Source organism: Metarhizium brunneum, chromosome 5 (genome assembly GCF_013426205.1).
Source record: "Metarhizium brunneum chromosome 5, complete sequence".
NCBI lineage: Eukaryota > Fungi > Ascomycota > Sordariomycetes > Hypocreales > Clavicipitaceae > Metarhizium > Metarhizium brunneum.
Genome location: NC_089426.1, coordinates 3364949 through 3377817, shown reverse-complemented (window position 1 = coordinate 3377817; position 12869 = coordinate 3364949). Strand labels below are relative to the sequence as shown.

General features: G+C 51.4%; 2 protein-coding genes across 2 annotated transcripts; both read left to right on the top strand.

Annotated features, from left to right (window-relative positions):
* Positions 1 to 1086: 1086 nt before the first annotated feature.
* Positions 1087 to 1371, top strand: G6M90_00g090890 (uncharacterized protein; the record flags this gene model as incomplete). Its single annotated transcript, XM_066131386.1, has 2 exons — positions 1087 to 1146; positions 1276 to 1371. The coding sequence occupies 2 exons, from the start codon at positions 1087 to 1089 to the stop codon at positions 1369 to 1371; spliced, it is 156 nt and encodes a 51-aa protein (XP_065987443.1).
* Positions 1372 to 10261: 8890 nt separating this feature from the next.
* On the top strand, positions 10262 to 12758 carry mug72 (Meiotically up-regulated 72 protein; the record flags this gene model as incomplete). Its single annotated transcript, XM_014686258.1, has 4 exons — positions 10262 to 10416; positions 10486 to 10526; positions 10617 to 11049; positions 11114 to 12758. The coding sequence occupies 4 exons, from the start codon at positions 10262 to 10264 to the stop codon at positions 12756 to 12758; spliced, it is 2274 nt and encodes a 757-aa protein (XP_014541744.1).
* Between the last annotated feature and the right edge of the window lie 111 nt (positions 12759 to 12869).

Sequence of the window (12869 nt, the reverse complement as noted above, 5' to 3'; positions counted from 1 at the left end):
ATTCCAGATCTGGCTCGTGAACATTTCTTCCTTTCTAGTCATTTGCAGTTTCCGAGGTTTGAAATGGGGCTTCTTGCCTACCCTATATGAATTGATCGTTTCCAGCTGTCAAGGAGTGTATTCCCTCATATAACTTTGCATTTACACGGGCAAATAGTAATGCGAAATGAAGGTGCATGTGAAGTCATGTTCCAATGGCGCTTTTTTCATCTGGAAATTCATGCTTCTATTTGAAACTAGCCGTGAAGTCACGGTAATGGAGTTCGACACGCTGCATCTGCAGAATCTTGAAGACAAAATCGCACACATGTTCAGTCCGTAATTACATCATAGTCTGTAATTATCAAATATTCCTCTGGATTCCGTTAGTAATTCATATATGCATTTATAGCACCGCCTTGTCGACCATCCTCAAGTTCACAAGGGGATGTATATACGGACAATGCCTGGAAGAGATGCAATTCGACTTCCCCCGTGCTGTTAGATAAACTCCAACTATCAGTCACTATACAAGGCATCCCTTATACCTGGATGCGCTACTACCCTCACAGCTATTGGAATATATAAGGGGTGTCAAACGCTCCAGATGCAACCGCACCGTTGGCCCTCTCGATGCTGTCAAACAGCGTCTTCACACACATGGTACTACGCACATGGTATTATTTTGTTCTGCACACACTCCAATGGCATAGAAGGAGTAGCATCATGGTAGGCTTTTTATCCAGTGCCCTCCTCCCAAATTGCAGAGTGTTTGCGGCATAGAAGCTACTTTTTTTTTCTGAACTGGACAGTCTCTTCCAGAGGATACATGTACGCACCGCCCTGTGAGTACATGTACTCGGATGGAATGCAATCACAGAGAATCGCGTCTTCCAGGGAATAATAGAATCGCATTATATACAAGAGCGATCCAAGGAGTGAGATGTACAGCCTCATGGTGAACTATTTTGTGAACAACCCAGATACACTTTCGTCATTGGGACAAACTCCTGTCCATCGGAACAGGGTAGGTTTTAAGAGTAATAGACTTCACAGAGCATCTCTTTTATTATTCCCCAAGGGGACTTGAAGCTCTTCATTCCAAAGATGAAGGACGGGTGTATTTACTTGATCGAATACTACCGGTGGCAGTGCCGCGACGAGTTGGTGAGGCAAAACTCCGTTTTTATTCACTTGAGAACACGAGTACGAAGGTAATTGCGCAAGCCATGAATGAATTTAGGGGGGAAGAGTGTCTCTCACTGATAGTGGTGCTCTGACCTGACAGCCTCGCAGGGCCAACTACAAAAACAACAAACCCTCGAGGAAGAACCTAGGTGTAGAGTCGGAGCTCTTCGCTCATTCTGGTCCACGTACGGCTACTACGAGTAGCCATGGGCAAAAGTACGCCTTGAAAGGTAATACAGATATAAAACAGGCACTCTAGGCACATACTACACCAGTAAAGGTCCATTCCACGACCAACTTCTGCTCGAGTGAGGACCTTTGGCTCACCACAGGTTCATCTGAAATGGAATCATGACATGGCATCCCAATTAGTCCGGCCAGGAAATGACTGCATTACGGCAACACCAGATAAGATGCTGCAGTGACGTCGAATCTCGGGCAATATCCATTGTCTCACCTCCCCGTATTGTAAGACATGTCCCGACGCAGACAATACACCCCACGCAAGGGTGCTATACAACTCCAACAGAACGAAATCACGGCTCATGCTGCCTTGACAAATTGGCAGACACCTCAATACAACACGCCAGTCCATGTCCGAAACCCATCACACTTCGCCGACGTGTACGGATGCACAGCAGATCCCACATCCCGCCCCCAGTCATCGTGTTACCTGCCGCATCTGATTACAGAAATCACGAAAACATGCCCTCCGGCCCTCGAGCCGTCACACAAGCTGACCAAGTTGACGCCATGGCAAAACGAGCATGTCGTACAACTCGTAAGTGCCTATATTGCGTGCATCCCGTGCAGGAAATAAGTACAATCCAGATGCAGCTGGGATGGAAATTGCAGCCCGGAGTAATTTAATTGCTTTTTCTTTTGTTGCATCTTGAATATCTCCGGGTGTAGATGTTGCACAGTATCGCCATCAAAGAGAATCACGGGTTTTGTCTCAAGATAAGTCCGCGTCGAGACAGAGCTATTTTGGGCTCGGCAGGCGCAAAGCCACATTTTTTTACCGGTCAAGCTGTTCCTTCATCCCATTAGTTGCTTTTTTCGTGGAATCGGGAATGCTTTGTTTCACCGCGTCGTGGTCATGACGAACCGGTCGTTCGGTCATTCACAAACTAAGATATGGCCGAAACGGCTACTGGCAACCCAAAGCAGGAACTTCTGCGGCTGGGAGGAGTACTACTTGTTCTGATATCAAGACAAAAAGACATCCACTAGTTAATACTCCGAACGGCTCGTCGCTCAACGGACAAATCCCGCATTACGAACAACCAATTATGCCAGTCGGTTGCCGGCACGCCCTTGCTGATCTTCGTTTGACTTCGGCATTTGGAGGAAGAGATGCCTGAATTCAGCCTTGTCTTTGTTCACAGCCAAGCCACACCCTGTTAAACACCACGCCTTACCGGCTGTTTATCACGAGGCGGAGCTGATCTTGGCAATGCGAAGCAGAAGCGGGTACAGTAGGCTGTATACCATGATGCAAAATACTTGTCCTGCTGAACCCCTGGCCTGGGTTATCCAACTTGACCTACCAGGGAAGAGGCAGAGGGGGCGGGGGCGAAAAGTTGGTTCTTGCATGACAGAGATGTTGGCCGCGGGAGAGGCCCTTTCACCGCTTGACCGACGTCCTCGTTGCCCTTGATCGTTGAGCAGTTTACGACAAGTTTTCTTTGCTATGCATGCCTGAACTGCGTGAGAATGGCGAAAACACGTCCATATGCGGTGTGGTGACATAAATTGGTCCTCACCGCAAGGTTGCGTGCGCCACGTTTTTTTAAAACCTGAATGACAGATGGCTTCTACTCCTTGGAGGCGGGCAGATTCTTGGCCATGTCCACGTTCATCCCCAGAATATTTATGCTGATGAAACCTTCTGCTGTGTCTGTCTGGAGTCCCAGCCTTGTCACGTAGGGCCGGGCATTTCGGACCGGTAATTTGTCAAGAGTGCTCACAATGGGTCTCGGACTAGTTTAAAATGAATGGATTCTCGGCAGTGGCACCCGGCGGATTTGCGAGCAGTCTAAGCGGAGGTCAAGAGGAGAACAGCCAAGAGAATCGGCTGAAACGACTAAGATTAAGTTATGCTGCCAGGCTTAGTTAGCACAAGCTGTCTCTTAAAAGGTCCTCTTGGCATCGAAGTAATCAGGAAATTCGTTTTCGGCTGCAGGGAACCACTATCAGGGGAGTGAATACTCTTCTACCAGAAAGTGAGTGTTCAAAGAGCCGGTATTGCGATTTTGTTCAAGCGTAGACTCTCCAAAGTCAATCAGAAAAGAGTCTCCCACACGGAGACCAAATCGAAAATGAGTATGAAGCTTGCCTCGGCATCAAATTTCAAACAGCAGTACGGAGTAGCTGTTTGTGTCTCTCCACGAGATGGTAACAGTTTCGCCAGCGGGGGACTATTCACCCAGGAATGATTGCTACTAGTCGGATCCCTGGGCTTGAGATCAAGCTGTTAAACGACCAAGAACAACAGATGTCATGTAAACCACCAATCACAATGGGAGGGATGCTACGAGAGGTGCAGAGTGCATTGAAATACCCTGTATCTGGAATCCAACAGTGATTGTTGCGGTGAAGCAGCGGGACAAGACCTCGAAGAGACGTGGAAAGATAACGACGGTAAAGTTGGTATCCACGGCACAGAGCATGTGAAGGTGTAAAATCCAAATCGGACTTGAAGTTTCCTCCAATGTTACGAAACAGACAAAACCGTAATTTGGGTAGTTGTCCCTGTGGAACCGGGCGGGCCATTGGTGATGCCAAGGACGTATGTTGCTCAATAGCCACAAGTCGAAATTCGGAGAGTTTGAAGACAGTGTTGTAGTACTTGGCCTAGCTCCTCCCCATCTGATGTAATGTATTGAGGGAAAGGGCCATGTTTTCCTTTACAACCTCCAGCCTTAGACATGTTCAGCCGCTCGTCCTGTTTCGCCGAGGCGCCCAAAGCGTGCAGGGGGGCCATATCTGGGTTGAACAAACTTCGACGCCGTCCCGAGTGTGCGACCTGTCTCCTCTTTCCCTATCAACTGGCTCCTCCCAGGTGCCACGTCGGAGTGGGAGAGTGATTGGTGTTCTCCTGGGCATTTTAAATGCAGGACCGCCACGGATCAAGCCGCCCGGCCCACTAATGTTGCATTGTGATTGTGAAAGATGTTGAATGTCCATGCTGGGGGCCGAACGCCGATGCCATTTATCGTCCGTCTTCTGCAACATCAAGTCCTGGTTATTCCTGCATGTGCGTCGATATGACCTTGACCCTTGGTCCCGCCATACATGTAGTATTCCTCAAGAAAAGAAAAAAAAAAAACTCCAGCGCTCCCTCCACTAGCGTGAGTTGTCAAGTCTGGTTGTTTGGTTGCTTGCGCGGACTCCGTAAAGTCGGAATGTGATCGACGAGTTCTTCACAGGTGGATCATTGTGATAAAAATACCCGGGAGGAGTAACTAGTAGTAGTGCCATGACTTGAGGCAGTATTTTCGCTTAATGTTCGTGGGTTCGTCATGCCGGACGCCCCATGCAAACAACCTGACTGAGCAAGGGTCAGATGAGGGCCACGATCTAAAACTGGACTGAGACTCGCTTGGGGGTACGTCATCGACTTGTTCCCATCATCAATCGTGGATCTGCATGTAATCACTTGCCACGGCAATCATCGCGGGCATTGAAATGAAGAAGTAGAGTTTCAATCATCCGAAGTCATCAACCCCGGAGAAGGATATGGTAGATGGTAAGGATTTGGGAACAAAAACAAGCTTTCGACCTGCCCACACTAATTTGAACTTGGAAAAAAAAGGGGGGGTGTTCTCTGGGGTCTTCGTAATTGGTGGTCACCATGTCTGTCTGGCGACATTTCCCGCATGCAGGTGAGTGAAAGGTGATTGCCCATGAGGATCAGAGATGGTGTATGTACTCCATATGTGGAATCTTAATTTTAGACCCGTGTACGGAGCACATGAGGGAATTGTCTTTGCCCGCCCGCTGTCCATCCTCAAAGGTAACGACAACGCCGCAGTTCTATCAACATCCATGAGCGGTTGTAGGTGTGCGTGCCTCTAATTGGTTGGCGACGCCTGTATGTACGACCAGTTCGTTGGTTCATGTCTTCCAGATACAGCACAAGAGTGTTATCAAGCCACATAAATGCATTTAGGCATCACATCAACGGATAATTTGGACCGAGTCGATAGGGATACGCCATCCCTTGAGCCCCTCGCGGCAGTGAACTCTTGCAGCCAAGTACCCTGCCGGCGATCAGAAATAGATCATGACAGACACGATATGTAATGAGTGATGTAAGAAACGGTCGACCTTGCAATGCGGGCTCCTCTGTTTTGCGTGGCATGCCGAGAGCGCAAATCCCTTTAGTACTGACAAAGCTCAGTTCTCGAGCATAAAGCAGCACAGCAAGCTTGAGGGGCCCAGCAATCGTCTCAATGGAGACTAGACGGGGACTTGCTATCCGCTTTCTTACAACTCCCTTGGCTAATGCTAGTCGAATATCTGATATTATGTGCCGTTCCTCCCCAGTATCGGTTCATTCCGTGAGGGTTTATATGGTTTGGTCCTGCTTTGCCATCCTTGTGTTCCTATTTGGCCAGATAGATCAGCTGCATAGTACGGGAGTAGACCGAAAAGACCCAGGCTAAAACGAGGTTGGCGCTGCGTGGAGAAGGTAGTTGCTGCCAACGGGCACAAACGGGCCCAGGCACGTTCTAGCCCAGCTCGTTCGACCAACAGATGCTAGAACGTACAATGTATGTATGTATGATATGTACTAGTATTATGGATGAGCGAGCCGCAATATCCATTATCCAATACCCATAGAGAGGATTATCAACCGTATTATGACCCGTAATAAGAAACACTGATCTGGCTGGCAAAAGCTGGCAGCCAACATGCTCCTAGGTTCCACAGTGGGTTCTATCCGAACAGATGGCAGTGCCTGACGCCAAGAGGAATCCAAATTGGGAACATGGAATCCTGTTTGCAAGCCGCGACGGGGGGACCAGGGCAGGGCCAGGGCCGGGGTCGGGCAGGGCAAGCCATCTTCTGGGAGATTACCGCTGTGCATCCGAGAGGCGTCGTGCAGCAAAAATGGTGAGTTTGTGCGGAAGAGCCGGAATACAATGTAGTAGTACTCCGAGGTGTGCTCCGTACGGTAAGCTTCTTTGATGTGTCTGACACCAACGAGATCGAACGAAGCAGCCATGTCGCGTGGGAATGATGACATGGACCGGTTGCCATAATAGCCGTCTAAACCGTTGGCAGCGCCATCACGAGCTTTTGTGCATGTGGCAGGATGGAAGGCTCCTCCACTCACACGGCATGTTTTGCCCGTCATGCCAACAGTCTCGCTGTGGCTGCACGTGTGTCTGTGGCATGGCGGGGGCCGGTGTGTTATTGAACACCAAGCACCAGCCAAGGACAAGAGAAATCGGCGTCGGCATTCGGCGTCGTTGAGTTGACAGCAGAGATGATGAGATGGAGGAGACGGAGAGTCATGGCTCGCTCTGGGACTCGCAAAACAGATTGTGAATCAATTGTGCCCTAGAGACTCCGTACTCCGGCCTGCCCTACGGAGTACAAGCACCTACTAGTACATACAATGTGCCATGTGTGAATTATGCCGCCGCATTATTGAATTCATCGCGGTCGGTCCTTCCCTTTTTATGTTCAGGCCCCGTCCGCCCTTTCCAAGACTGTCGTGGAAGGGAGATGCATAGTAGTCCAGTCTCAGGTTGACGTCCAAATACCAGACAGACATGCCTGGCAGCCCGAGTACCTTGGAACTTGGCACCTTATCAGGTTGAAGTAAGGACTCGTATTCAACGAAGCTGTCTGGTGTAGCCTTACCCTGCAAGTGGCCCTTCGACTTGGCAGAGAGAAATCATTCACTTAAAAGTGTCGACTGCGTGTTTGTTTCTTCCCGAGTAGGCCTTCTTCTCGTCGCATTTGCAAGCTTTCCTTCCTTTTCCCTTTCTACCACCACCTTCCTCGCTTCTCTTGTTGCTCCTGTTGCTCGGCCATCACCACAGTGGGCTGTGGCTGCCTTCTCATCACGCAGGCCTGTCCGAACTGGCATCCGGATACGGAGTATAGCGTTCTCCCAATCTTTGATTCGGCCGGGCGAGCCTACCAGCTATTCAATCATAGTCCGAGCACGATAGGCGTTGGGGAGTTCCCAGGCTTCGGAATTGAGCCAGCAGATCTCTGCAAGCACCAATTGCACCTCCCCTCCGACACCCCACGCTCAGGCCGTCATATTCGATTTGCTCCCAGGGTCGCATTCTTTCCAATTTCAGTGCAAGAGGCGTTTTCTCGACACTCTTTCGGACGAATGTACAATAGTGAACGGCGTACGGAGTATTGCTTTGGAAGAGTGTAATTTGGAAGGGGCAGGCGAGGAAGATATTATTCTCATCCTTATCCATGCGCCTGGCGACATTGTTCGGCACCACTTGAACAGGAGCTGCTCTCTGGTCCAGCCCGAACCACATCTCTTGCTCGACGGCCGGTACTAATAGTACTCATACTCCGTACTATCCCTAGTATTCCGGGGTCTCGAATCTTGGGACAGGAAAACACATTCCAGTAAATACGGTACGTCGTGTTCCACTACGGGCCATTGGACATGGAAGGGTGATATGGGAAACTGCTTGGCTCCAGTATCGGACACAAAACTCTATTGAATACACCTGATTGGAGGACAGCTCGGTCAGTTCGACCCCTTCAAGGACTTTCAGGGTTCATAATGAGTTTGAAACTTTGCCCTTGATTACGGGCAATAGTTTCAAGACCTTGAGCACTTGTCTTGACTCGTTTTGTTACCGTGTCGGTGCGAGAAGCGTCCCTGACTGGGGCCTCTGGGACCTCTGGGGCCTCGAGGCTCCAAAGTTTTCCTCCTCCTCCTCCCCTTGGCCCGCGCCACATCCCTTTAGTACGTCACCGAGACCGCCATGCCGATTGCTAACTGGGTGGTTGTTTAGGACCGGACTGAACTCTGTTCGAGGAGTCCCTGTGCCTGGACGTCGCTTGAACTGAACAGTCAGCATTTCGAACGGCGGCGGAAAAGAGCCGCCAACAGATTTGTATACTCAGTAGCTCCCAGCCACATGCCAGCGTGCACAATCTGGTGCTTTGCACAGAAATTTCGCAGCTTCGACCTGCAATTGGAAAGAGCGCCGAAAGCAGAATAGTACATCTGACTAACGTATTATTCGGTGGCGCGTCGGGTATCGGGTACCTGCCGGACCAAAGCCGCAAGTCTCCCGTTTTTACACAACTGCGGCAGTGTCGTTGTACAAGGACTTGCACTGCACGCCTTGCGCATCCAACGCGCTGGGAACACGCTGGAAACAGGCATCCAGGGGCCAAGGTACGTACACATCGCCACTAGCCTGGAAAATCTGCACTGCTTGCGGCGCAATTGCGTGCATGGAGAACGGGGTACAAGGACTTACATGATGCTAGGTAGGCCACTAAATTCTCGACTACACATGCTAGTGTGCATTTTGCACACAAAAGTTTTGTCCGGATTTTTTTTTTTTAATTTTTAATTTATTTTGCAGGCTCTAGCTCTGACCGTCTTGCGGCCCCTTCACTCTTTGGTTGCCTCGTTGCCGGCAATCGTCGACCAAGCACCCGTTCTGTCGACTTCGTTTTTTCCTGAAGGCACGCACCTCCGTCGTTGCCGGTTCCCCCCTCTTTTTTTTTTTTTGCCTTTCCCTCCCTTTCTCGTCATTGTTTTCATCTCCGTTTATCCAGCGGATCCACGAGGCAGCCAAGGCCCACGCCCTCGATTGACGCCTTCTTGCCCATCCGCGGCAGTGGTAGTGGAAGTGGCAGTAGCATTGGTCCGGCCGCCCATCAGGCCCAGACATCAGACATCGGCGGCCACCGTTCCACTGCTTCTTACAGGCCTTCTTAAGGGCTCGCTGGTTCCTCCAGGCCCCCAAGACGCTCCCAGGTCGTGCGTACGTGCGTGCGCGTGTGTGTGTTGCGTGTGCTGGCGGCTGCGCTTGCGTGCCCAGCCCGACAAGGTTTAACAACTTGTCCCACGAAACCCCAGACAATTTCCCACGCCCGTCCCGTCCACTACTATCTCTCACGTCCCACCGCCACTGGGCACTTTTCGTCTTTATTCGTCACACCAGTCAACAATTGCTGGTCCAGCCGTCCGTTCCTCAGCGTGCCGTCGTTACTGAAACTGACCCCTGGACCTGTGAACCTGGCCAACCATCAGTCAGAGCCTTTGCATTCGCTGGCCATCATCGTCGCTCCCAATAATACCATCATCACTGATCGCACGCCCTGACCTCGCGGTTGCCATCGCTGCCCGCCCTCCTGACAATCCGGCCTCCACCAACTCTGGGATTTCGCGGGTCGCATCTCGACACGCCCCCCCTCTCTCTCTGGCTCCGTGGCTCTCCCGACTCCCGCTCTCTCTCTTCGCCTTGCGTGCCGACCAACTACACTATCCCACTCCATCGCTTCAGCTCGACAAGTCTCACCTGCTTCCGGTCGCAATTGCACGCCCGCCCGCCTGTCGACCCATCCAAATCACGTACTCGCACGTAGCTCCTCGAGCCCCGGCATCTCGCCATTCTCAGAGAGCCTAGAGTCAAAGGCCAGACACCTCGTGGGACAGGGTGACCAGGGCCATCGCAGCAAGCCGCTCGTTATTACAACGCTACGGTTAAGATCTCGCACAGCTCACTAATCCCTATCGGGCGCCACGACAGAAACCATGGCACCCATACAGCCCCGTCTCAAGATTCTATCAGGTATGCTGTCCCACCTCCCGTCATTGTCCTGTCCTCTGTGCACGCTACCTCTCAACTCGTCCCTGTTCGTTGGCGCCTGAAAATGCTGCCCTGTCGCGCTGGTTCAGCATTTTAGTTCTGCAGTCCATTGTTACCTATCTCTTGGTCTCCCTTCCGGCCCTGCCGCCCATTCCCGCTCCTACATCTCCATTCTCACTCGTTTGTATTTCTTTTTACCGAGCCGTTCTTTTCCTTCAATCGCTGGAGAAGACTTTTGGTTCAGCGGTTTTCCATTGATTGCGTTCGAGATGGGCGACAGCCAGCTAATGAATATATGCTCAGTTGGTGGAAATCCCGTTTCTGCCTTCTTATCATGGAGGCTACAGGCCACCAATGCCTGCGACGTGACCTTGGTGTGGAAATCAGGATACGAGCACGTTGCTCAGTACGGCATCTCATTCAAGTACGTTCCCGTTAGATCCCTGCGAGGAAGAGAGCGGGATTGGGTCAAGACTAATTGCAACAATTGCAGGTCACCGGTTTTTGGGAACGAACGGTTTAAACCTCGTCATGGTAAGACCCGTTGGCCCACTGCTTTGTTGAATTGCCTCTCTCCTCCTCCTCCAATCTAGTGACTAGATTTTAAACTTATTCGCTTCGCAGTTGTTCGAAATCCTGAAGATGCCGCTCATTCTCGAGAAGGCGCATTTGATTACGTTGTTTTATGCGTCAAGGCACTCCCTGACGTCTACGATCTTGCTGCCGTTATCGATTCCGTTGTGACACCTCAGCATACGTGTATACTTGTAAATACTACTCACACATTGGGTGTTGAAGCCGCGCTCGAAGAACGATTTCCTACAAATGTTGTTTTGTCACTTGTTTCCGGAGCGGAGCTTACACAACTTGGCCAAAGTGAGTTCGAGCACAGGGGCTCGACAGAGATATGGGTTGGGCCTGCCAGTAGGAACAGCAACATACCCCAAGCTATCCAGGAGGACATGGCTCAAGCATTAGCGATGACACTGAGCACTGGCCAAGTGGATTGCAAGGTCTCCTCAAATATTCGCCAACAGCAATATGAAAGGGTTATTGGGTGAGAATCTGCATTTACCTAGCCTGTCTTGCTCGTATTCTTCTAGAGCTAACCAAATATCCAGCCCTATCGCATTCCACCCCGCTTCGGTCCTCTTTGACACGCCAAACCACGCTGCTTTGTTGGAGAAGGTCGGGGTTAAGGACATGATTTCGGAGGTCATAGATGAACTGTTGCGCCTCGCCGATGCAAATGGCTGCAAGCTCGCCCCAGACTTCAAGGAACGAACAATGGATGAGATGACGAAACCGAATCTACCCGAAAGTATTATGTGGCAAGACTATACTGCCAGACGTCCCATGGAAATTGAGACATATCTTGGTTCACCCATTAAATTGGCTCGCGAATCACAGATACCCATTCCTCGAATTGAGACGTTATACGCCATTCTTCACAATCTCAACGTTGTAAATCGCTCCAGACCCAAGCCTGGCGAAGGTCCCCCGCCAAATATGATGCCCCCGGGCTCTCCAATCTCTTCCCCACAGTCCCGGTCTGTTTCTCAAGCGGGTCATCGTCCCATGATGGGCGGCGGTATGCCAAACGGAAACGGTATGCTGCCTCGACAACCCCGACCTAGAAATTCTTCAAACTTCGGGCCTTCAGGTATGAGGCGGCCCCCTCAGATGAATGGAGGGCCGCCAAACGGCTATCCTCGCCCCCCGCCATCGGTGAATGGTGGCTCAAGAGCTCCCTCCCGAAGGGGCTCAATGGATGGTAACGACCTGGAAGAGTTCTCACATCTAGTGTTGTATGATGACATCCCGGAGGGCCAAGAACCATCACTCGGTGGAGATTCTGATATGGCCTTGCGCGAACGGGAACTTCAGCTTCGTCAACGTGAGCTTGCTCTGCGGGAACAGGAAATGAGAATAAGACGTGGCCCGCCTGGCCCCCGTCGGGGTCCTCATCCCATGCGCAACAGCCAGCAAGTTTTCGACGACGACGATGACGACGACGATTTCTTCGACCCTATAGCACCTACCGGAGCGCCAACCATTGACCCCGATAATTTTGACATGATGAGTGTAACATCGAGGAAAAATCGCAAAACGTCGGGCCAGTCTGCGTCCCAATTTCGCCGGAACCCAGAAAGCGACCTTCCTCCCCCGTCTCGAGCCAGCCGATTCCGCCCTAGCTTTGGACGAAACCGCGCCAGCCAGGTTAACCACCTCCCTGCGATGAATGACAACATCCTGGATGACGCCATGTTATCCTTTACATCGAACCGATACGGCAATGTTGACAGAGGTGCCATGGGCGGTAGCTCACGCGCGAACTCGCTGACAGCTTCAAGGTTGGAGGAGATCCCGTACGGACCTGGGCCAGGCGGCCCACCTGGGATGAACGGCGCATTTCCACGTCGCGCAAGCCAATCCCCTGGCAACCCGTACGGTCCACCAATGCGAGGTGGCCGTCCTTCGCCCCCTAACGGCTACACACCTTCGATGAATGGGCGGCCCTCGCCGCCAGACGGGGTTCGACAACCTATCCCTCGCTACCCGCCAGGGCAGGGTAATTCTGTTGCCCCCCAGCAGGTAGAGCAGCATATAGGGGTGAGCGCCCTCAATCCACCTAAGCCAAGAAATGTTCGTAGTCTGACTGGTAGTGCGAGCGCCAGCGTGGGCAGTGGTGAACTCGACTCGGAACAGTCTGCACATAGCAGCCAGAGCAGTTTCCAGAATGCGACATCGATCGGAGTGCGTTAAATGGGCCGTGTCCGCCAGATCGCTGTTCGAATCAGCCGAGAAACTCGTGCTCAATAATTCGAACCCGGTATACCAGCATCATGCACCTTGAATGTGCGCTATACCTCTCGT